The 9,322-nt window shown below is 53.4% G+C and overlaps 1 protein-coding gene across 1 annotated transcript; it reads right to left on the reverse strand.

Annotated features, from left to right (window-relative positions):
* Window positions 1–1,072: 1,072 nt before the first annotated feature.
* Window positions 1,073–3,994, reverse strand: GALR2 (galanin receptor 2). The gene is made up of 2 exons (XM_019980511.2): window positions 3,200–3,994; window positions 1,073–1,887 (listed from the first exon to the last, which is right to left on the reverse strand). Exons 1-2 carry the CDS (start codon window positions 3,565–3,567, stop codon window positions 1,191–1,193), a joined length of 1,065 nt encoding a protein of 354 aa, XP_019836070.2. The 5' UTR covers window positions 3,568–3,994; the 3' UTR covers window positions 1,073–1,190.
* Between the last annotated feature and the right edge of the window lie 5,328 nt (window positions 3,995–9,322).

The following is a 9,322-nucleotide window of genomic DNA, read 5'->3' on the forward strand; positions in this document are numbered from 1 at the left end:
TTAGACTCGGCACACCTGCACCCCAGGTTCCGCAAACACCGAAAGACAAAGCTCAGGACCCAGCCCCACCCAACTTGCATCTGCCCAGGCTTCCAGGCCTGCACTCCATTTCCCCCACCTGGAACCAGTTTTCACATTCAAGACTCACCAAGCAGACGAGGCAAGCATGGGACCCCTGCCTAAACACACACACACCTTTCCCTGACAAAGTCCTTCCAATCTGGGCAGGTGCAACCTGGGTTTCCACAGCAGGCACTTGCCTGGCTAAGCACCCAAACCCTTACCACAGCGCTCTGTGCCCAGCCATGTGAAGGTGGCACACCCTTGAGGGTTTCCCTGCCTCTCCTCAAACAACTAATTTCATGTCAAAGGCCTTGGCTCAAGGACTCCAGAAGTGGGGCAAACCTGGGAACAGCTAGGGGCTCGCTTCTGACCAAAGCCCCTGGGGTATTTCTGCTCCCTGTAGGATTCTCAGGCTGCCCCAGGCCAGCAGTGCCTTAGAAACACCACTGTGTACCCTAGAGCAGGACTGATGGCTGTGGGGGTGACTTTCCTAACCTAAGGATAAACCCGCCTTGGAGACCAGGTCCCAGACAGCTGCAGGGAGGGAAGGAAACTCAAGGGCTGAAGGTGGTCAGGCGCTGATCTGGTTGGCGTGACTCCATGGAGCCTCAGAGAGCTGGCAACAGGCGAGGACCCGCCACACGCCTGCACACAAACGCTAATGGGAACACACACCGTGTCCAGGTCCGCCAAGTCTGTCGTCGTCTGACTTGTCCAGCATGCTCTGACAGCTTGCTTTTGTGCCGCTCACTGGCAGCTGCCGTTTCCTCGATTTATATACACCTGGCGCGTCCAGATGGCCACGTGCAAAGAGCCTTAGGTCATCTTAGGTCGTCACACACTCCCCAGTATCCATTAGGGGTTTCTAGGCGGATGTTAACTCTGCTGCCTTCAGTGCAGGCCCCTCTCTTGTACTCATCCATCCAGAGCTCCCCTGGGAAGTCCCAGAGGCTTCTCACCATGGAGCCTGGGGCCCCTGAGACAGGCACAGACAGCGCGCCACAGCACGTGGAATGGTTTGCACGTTTTATTAACAAACGAATTTCCCTCCACGATCCCCCAACCTCTGACTCCAATCTTTCAATACCCAAGCATACCCCCTAAGTGCCCTTAGGTCAAATTAACTGTCAAGATGCCTTTGGGGGCCTTTGGGTCCTTCCGGGACAGGTCGGGGACGTGGCTGGACGACTGGCCGCGGAGAGGCGCCGGCACAGGGGCGCGACGCACACGCGGCGCGAGGCTCTGCGCGGGGCGTGGCGCAACAGGCCAGCGCAGATCTCTCGGAAACCCTTGCGGAAGTGCTTGGAGACGAGAGCGTAGACGATGGGGTTGACACAGGAGTTGGCATAGGAGACCAGGTGCGAGAGGATGCGCAGCGCGTAAGTGGCGCGCGTAAGAGGGAAGCGGCCGAACCACACGCAGAGGATCAGCGTGTGGTGAGGCATCCAGCAGAGGCAGAAGAGCGCGGCCACGATGATGATCATGCGTGTCACCTTACGCTTGGCGCGCCGGGCGCCCGAGCCGGCGGTCGCCGGGTCGACGGCGCGCCAGAGGTAGCGCAGGGTGCGCGCGTAGGTCAGGCCGAGCACCAGGACCGGCAGCAGATAGCTGACGACGAAGGTGCAGAGGTCCATGGCGCGGCGGCGCGGCGCGCTCCACGCCGGGTGGCACACGGTCAGGTTGGCTAACTGGGACTGGCGATAGTAACTCAGGTACGGCGCGGAGAAGAGCAGCGAGAGCCCCCAGACGAGACTGATGGCCGCCATCGCGTTGCGAGGCGTGCGCAGCTCGCGGGAGTGCAGTGGATAGCGGATGGCCAGATACCTGCGGGTCAGGCCAGAAAGCGAGACGTCGGGTGAGCCAGCGGGATTCGCGGGAGCCAGGCCGGACCCCTCCACCTCGAGTCCCACACTCACCGTCCGGGAAGTTCTCTAGCGCAGCGTAACGCCGCACAAGCCCAGAGGGCGACATCGAGCATCCCATCCCGGACACCCTCAGCCGCGCCCACCCGTGGGGCGTGACTCTGGAGCAGGAAAGGCTACTCATTTGTTCTTTCTGAGACTACGACCACTGTCAGACTCCACCCGGGCGGACACCCCCAAGATTAAACCGGCTTCGGGGTTCTGGCAGGCTGTGATTACTCACCAGTGATGTTGCCCCCAGAGGTAGGACCCAGGCGCTGAGGCTCTAAGATACAGCCTGGTGACACCTCAGGCAAGGTACAGAGGGGATTTCTTAGAGAACCCGGCGCTAGCCTATCGGAACTGACATACTTAGTGCTCAGTGGAACTGGGGGCGGGGCGCTGGTGCATGGGGAATGTGGCTTCACCTCTTTGCCTGTCCAAGGAAGGAACCTGAGGATGGAGGGGGCCAGGGAGGTAGCAGAATCAGACCAGGATTCCCACCCCAGGAATCATCCCGGTGTCCTTCCAAGCTTCAGCATTCAGCGGGACCCTTGGGTCCACTCTTCTCCTGCCCTTGACTCCAGGCCTATTGGTAGGGCGCAGAGGTGGGGTGGGGTAGGGTGGGACCAACCTAGGGCCCTTGGGGCGGGCTTGTTTGGAGTTTGGCGTGGGCCCTCACAAAGGACCCAGATTCTGCAGTCAGAGCCAGAGTAGACTGTGCCGAGCAAACTGTAGTTTGGAGGCCAGCGAGGTGGAGGTGCCTGAGCTTGACGAGAGGAGACAGACAGCTGGCTTCAGGCACAGGGTTACAGGATAGGCCACTCTGAGCGAATCACTTATAAAGCTGGTTTGGTCTGTAAACTGGGCACAGCAATCCTTCCTGTCCCAGCCTCCCAAGGGGCCTTGACCCTCAAATGAAACTCAGCATGGGAAAGCGCTTCAAACCCGGAAAGGCCATTCTTTATCAGACAGCGAAGGGCTGGAGAGCTGAGGTCCTGAGTCCCTGAGGAGCCTGGAGTCCCTGAGGAGGCACCTAACAGAGGGACACCAAGGTCCCCCATTCTTCCTCCTCGTTTTCCTCCAACACACCTGCTTGTCTTTCACTCCCTCCTGGTGCCCCTTCCTTCCTAGCCTTCTCTCTCTCCTCTCTGCACATCTCTCCTTGACCCTCAAGTCCAGCCCCCTTCCTCAGCTCTAGCCTGTGTGCGCGACCCCCTGGGATGCCAGCTCACCGGTCCAGGGAGACGGCGGCCAGCGTGAAGCTGCTGGCGTGCATGGTGAGGAAGATGAGGAAGTGCACCGCCTTGCAAAGCAGCGATCCGAACACCCAGTCGTCCAGGGTGTAGATGGTGGCCTGGAAGGGCACGCAGCACAAGATGAAACACAGGTCGGCCACGCCCAGATTGAGAATGAACAGGTTGGTTGTGCTGACCGCCTGGCCACCGCGAAGCAGCACGGCCAGCACCAGGGCGTTGCCTACGGTGCCCACGAGGAAGATGAGCGCAAAGAGCGTGGGCACGATGACCGCCTCAGGCTGCCAGCTGCTCCCGCCTCCAGCCTCGCTCGTGTCCTCGGTGTCCAGGCCACCCGAGCCATTCATGGTGCCGCCGCCCCGGGGCTGCCTGGGCTCCGGCAGCCGTCTGGGTCCCGGCGAGCGCGCAGCTCCGGGGGCTCCAGCCGCTGCAGCACCCGGCGCGACTCGGCGGAGCTGCGAGCGGAGTGATCTCCGCGGCTGGGGCAGAAGGGGGTGCGCGGGAATCAAGGGGAGGAGCGAGCCGCCGAAGGGGGGATGATCCCGCTGGCGGCCGACCGCGCCGGGGGAAGGGCTGCCCAGGGGCCCCGGCGCGCCCTGGCCAAGGCACAAGCAGCCCACCCCGGGGTCGAGGGCCGAGCGCGTTCCTGCTCCCTGGCCCTCCGGCTTCGTCGGCGCGCTCCAGCCTCCGGCTGCAAGCTGTGCCGAGCTGAGCAGCGAACCGGCCTCCGGGGCAGATGCCGGAGGAACCGACCACTGGGACCTGTGGGCGCGCCTCTGTGCTTCTCTGCAGCCTGGCGGGCGCGCCGGACCTCCCGGGGCAGGCTGGGAGGCGTCCTCCAGAGAGTTCCAGGTGCCCCCTAAGGTGTGGATGTGGGGGTGACGAGGAGTGGGGGCGGATTGGGTAGAGGGCTGCAGTTTTCCCGACCTGGCGAGTGGGATGCCATTGCCGCGTGCTCCACGCCTCTTCCCGCTTTTAATTCCCAGCAGCATCGCGCCTCACAGGAACCCCAGGGAAGAGACGAGGGAAAGGTGGAAGGATTTCGTTCCCTTCTCTCCCGCACTGAGCGTTTCCCACTCCGGTTCAGTCCAGTAAGTTTACTGAGCATCTCCTGTGTGTCAGGCTCCGTTCCCAGCGCCCTGCCTCCGTTTCCTCAATATTACAGTATGGGCTAATAACACCTTCTAGAGGGCTCTGATGAGAATGGGAGGTGTGTGTGTGAGACCTGAGGCCAGTTGGTAGAATCTGAATGAATCAAAGTCTTCTCTTTTTCCTTACTCTATCCAGATATCCAACAAGGGGAAATAAAAGGGAAACACAAAACAGCAGAACTGAGACTTCTCCAGTGGTCCTGTAGTTAAGACTCCACACCAGTGCAGGCGGCCAGGGTCACGGAACTCAGATCCCTCGTGCCACATCGAAGAGGGGCACAGCCAAATTAAACAAACCAACCACAGCAGAGTTATTGATATGCATCAGCAGCGTTTTCTGAGATAGCCAGGAGGGTGTTTAAGTTGCAAAAACACTTAAATATTTATTTATGATGTTGACATGGTGGTGGTTTAGTCGCTAAGTCATGTCTGACCCTTTGTGACCCCATGGACTGTAGCCTGCCAGGCTCCTCTGTCCATGGGATTCTCCAGGCAAGAATACTGGAGTGGGGTGCCATTTCCTTCCCGACCCAGGAATTGAACCCAGGTCTCCTGCATTTCAGGCAGATGATTTACCAACTGAGCTATGAGGGAAGCCCCTCAGATAGATGTTGACATACTAAGCATCAAAAGTTTGTGACCTGGAATCATGACTGTTTCTACATAATTTTAAAATTGGGTTTGAACATCACCACCTTCTGCAGCTTAACCTCTGCTTCACTTTTCCTTGCCCTGTTCCTGCTGTTTAGTCACTAACTCGGGTCTCATCTTTTGCGACCCATAGACTGTAGCCCACCAGGCTCCTCTGTCTGTTGGGTTTTCCAGGTAAGACTACTGGAGTGGGTTGCCATTTCCTTCTCCAGTCCTGTTCCTGGGGTCCTAGTCAAAAACTTCCTTTTTCCACTCCCCCTCACCCAGAACCTCAGCCTCAGGAGCCCAGCTGCTTGCTCCTCTTGGTAAGAAAACCTTATTTACACCTCTGCCCTGCCTGCTTATTCATGGATTAGGAAGATAACAACCGTTCGTTTTTCTGAGATGCTTGCCATTAATTTATTCAATACACACTTGTAGAGCACTTACTTATTTCTGGGCACTGTTCTGGGTCCTCAGGATTTACCAGTGAGCTCTACTAAGACCAAGGCCCTTCGTGAGCTTCTTTTCTAGCAGGGGAGAGAGACAATAAATGTAACTCAAGTTATTATTCAGTTGATAAGTACTTGCAGGAAAAGTAAATTATAGAGTGAGGGAATTAGGAGTACTGGAGTGGTGGTAATGGTGCAATTGAAGATGGGGTGGTCAAGCAGACCTCATTAAGAAGGTAACATTTAAGCAAAGACTTGGATGAGGAGACGGGGCTAGCCTAGCTGATATCTAAGGAACTTGAATTCCGGATGGAACAGCCAGTGCAAAGGCCCTAAAGCAGGAGTGTGTCTGTGTCCCTAAGCAAGGAGGGGGTACGGCTTCAGTTGAATGAACAAAGAGATTGGTAGGAGAGAACATGAGAGGCATAGCATGAAGGATTTTTTCCATTGTGAGGAAGGCTTCTAGTCTGAGTAAAAAGAGAAGCCGTGGCAGTTTTGACTAGAGCACTAACACTGATCTGACTTTAAAAAAAAAAAGGCTTTATTGAAATATAATTCACACACCATGGAGTTTACTCATATACAGTGTTTATTTGCTCTTTAGTATAGTCACTAAGTTGTGCAAACACCACAATCTTAGGACATTTTTGCTCCCGCCAAAAGAAATCACCTCAACCCTAGCCCACCACTCTTTCTGTCACTGTGTATACAGTCTCTTTTCCAGCCACCCATGGGATTTTCCAGGCCATTTTCTCTCCCAGGGGCTCTTCCCTACCCAGGGACCAAACCCAAGTCTCTTGGGTCTTGTGCTTTGCAGGCAGACTGTTTACCACTTGAGCCTTTAGGGAAGCTCTAAAAGGTTCTTGCTGTCAATTACAGGTTGGAGTTTCTGGAAGGGCATTTTCTTTTCCTGATAAGCGCTCCTACACTAGCCCTGAACTTCCCTCGGGCTCCTCTTCCCCACTTCAATCTATAGCTTTACCTGTTCATTCATTATATGAATGAAATCACACAACATGTGACCTTTTGTGTATAACTTCTTTCACTTAGCCTAATTTTTCAAGATTCATCTGTAATGTATCAGTACTTCATTCCTTTTTATGGGCAAATATTGTCCCATTGTGTAATAATTACATTTTATTTATCCATTTCATTTGTTGATAGACATTTAGGAGACTTTTTTTCCCCCTTCTTTTTTTCCCCTGCCGCCATGTAGGATCTCAGTTCCCTAACCAGAGATGATTGAACCAGTGCCCCCTGCTGGTTCAGAGCAGGAAGTTCAGAGTCTTAACCACTGGACGGCCAGGGAAGTCCCAGACTGACTTTTAAAAAAAATTATTTATTTTTTTACTTTGCTGACAAAGGTCCCTCTAGTCAAAGCTATGGTTTTTCCAGTAGTCAGGTATGGATGTGAGAGTTGGACTATAAAGAAAGCTGAGTGCCAAAGAATTGATGCTTTTGAACTGTGGTGTTGGAGAAGACTCTTGAGAGTCCCTTGGACTGCAAGGAGGCCCAACCAGTCCATCCTAAAGGAAATCAGTCCTGAATATTCATTGGAAGGACTGATGCTGAAGCTGAAACTCCAATACTTTGGCCACCTGATGCGAAGAACTGGAAAAGACCGTGATGCTGGGAAAGACTGAGGCAGAAAGAGAAGGGAACGACAGAGGATGAGATAGATGGATGGCATCACCGACTCGATGGACATGAGTTTGAGCAAGCTCTGGGAGTTGGTGATGGACAGGGAAGCCTGGCGTGCTTCAGTCCATGGGGTCGTAGAGTCGGACACGACTGAGCAACTGAACTGATAATTTATTTTTTAATTAAAAAAAAAACTTTGGCCATATTGTATGGCTTGTAGGATCTTTAGTTCTCCAACCAAGGATTGAACCCATGCTCTTGGCAGTGCAAGTATAGAGACCTAACCACTGGACTACTAGGGAATTCCCTAGAAATTATTTTTAGTCATGGTAAAATATAAAAAACACAGTTTTCCACCTTAAATATTTTGTGTGCAGTCAGTAGTGTTAAGAATATTCATATTGGTGTGCAACCAATCTCCAGAACTTTTTGATCTCGCAAAACTGAGACTCTATACACATTAAACACTATCTCGCCATTTCCCTTTCCTCCAGCCCCTGGCAACCACCATTCTACTTTCTATGGATTTCAGTACGCTACATACCTCATATAAGTGGAATCCTACCATGTCTGTCTTTTGGTGACTGGCTTACTTAGCACAGTATTTTCAAACTTCAATCATGTTGTAGCAGTATCAGAATTTCCTTCCTTTTTAAGGCTGAATAATATTCCATTGTAGGGATTAGACCATATTTTGCTTATTCCTTGAGGGCCACTGAGTTTCTTCCATCTGTTGGCTATTGTTAATAATGCTGGTATAACCGTGGGTGTACAAATATCTCAAGACCCTGCCTTTAGTTCTTTTGGACATATACCCAGAAGTGGAATTGCTGGAGCATATGGTAATTCTTTTAATTTTCTGAGGAGCTGCCACACTGTCTTCCACTGTGGATGTACCACTTTATGTTTGCACTAAAAGTGTAGTAGTTACACTTTCTCCATATCCTCACCAATATATGTTATTTTCTAGTACTGTTATTTAAAAAACAGTACTCTTGCCTGAAAAATCCCATGGCTGGAGGAGCCTGGTAGGCTGCAGTCCATGGGGTCGCGAAGAGTCGGACACGACTGAGCGACTTCCCTTTCACTTTTCACTTCCATGCACTGGAGAAGGAAATGGCAACCCACTCCAGTGTTCTTGCCTGGAGAATCCCAGGGACGGGGGAGCCTGATGGGCTGCTGTCTATGGGGTTGCACAGAGTCGGACACAACGGAAGCGACTTAGCAGCAGCAGCGGCAGCAGCCCTTCTAATGGATGTAAGGTGATGGCTCATGGTGGTTTTGATTTGCATTTCCCTAATGATTAGTGCCTATCACCTGGAGGCTCAGATGGTAAAGAATCCGCCCCTCAATGCAGGAGACTGGGTTCAATCCCTGGGTTGGGAAGATCCCCTGGAGCAAGGAATGGCAACCCACTCCAGTATTCTTGCCTGGGAAATCCCATGGGCAGAGGAACCTGGTGGGCTACAGTCCATGGGGTCGCAAAGAGTCAGACACAACTGTGTGACTAACACTCTCCTTTCTAATGATTACTGCAGACTTACTTCAAAAATACACCATTTCATTTAGTCTTTGCAACAGGCCTAATTGGAGCTTCTCTGGTGGCTCAGGCGGTAAAGAATCTGCCCGCTATGTGGGACCTGGGTTCCATCCTTGGGTCAGGCAGATCCCATGGAGAAGGGAACAGCTACCCACTCCACTCCAGTATTCTGGCCTGGGGAATTCCATGGACAGAGAAGGCTGGCAGGCTACAGTCTATGCGGTTGCCAAGAGTCGGACACGACTGCACCACTTTTACACATTCACAGATGAGGGAAGAAAGGTTTAGAGAGAGATTAAGCTATTTGCCCCTATCTCCCAGCCATAACGACAGAGCCAGAATTAGAGCTTGCAGTGCCATATTGCAGAGTAAAGGTTCAGTCTTCCATGCTTCAACAGTTCTCTCTGCTCAGACTACTCGAGCGCGCCCCAAAGTCCAAAGAAGGGCACAGATCCCCATGCATCTGAGAGTTCCTGCATTACGGCCGGCTCCAGAGGATGGCGCAGACAGAGGCGGTCCCCTCCCAGGCGGGGTGTTTACTTCCTTAGGGTGGGAATCCCATCTCCCAGGTTCCCGGAGAGGAAGACACTCCGGGATGCAAAGGTCTTATCCAACGGGGTCTCCCGCGCAGGGATGCAGGAGGTGGGGGCCGGGGGAACATCTCAGGGTCCTCTATCCAAGGCAGACT

Source organism: Bos indicus, chromosome 19 (genome assembly GCF_029378745.1).
Source record: "Bos indicus isolate NIAB-ARS_2022 breed Sahiwal x Tharparkar chromosome 19, NIAB-ARS_B.indTharparkar_mat_pri_1.0, whole genome shotgun sequence".
NCBI classification, from domain to species: Eukaryota; Metazoa; Chordata; class Mammalia; order Artiodactyla; family Bovidae; genus Bos; species Bos indicus.

What these genes read in the sequence shown, in the direction of transcription:
- GALR2 (XM_019980511.2), bottom strand. Translation starts at nt 3,567, where the DNA reads ATGAATGGCTCGGGTGGCCTGGACACCGAGGACACGAGCGAGGCTGGA. An exon ending in GCCGCCGTCTCCCTGGACCG is followed by an intron (nt 1,888 to 3,199) that starts GTGAGCTGGCAT and finishes CCTGACCCGCAG; the next exon opens with GTATCTGGCCATCCGCTATC.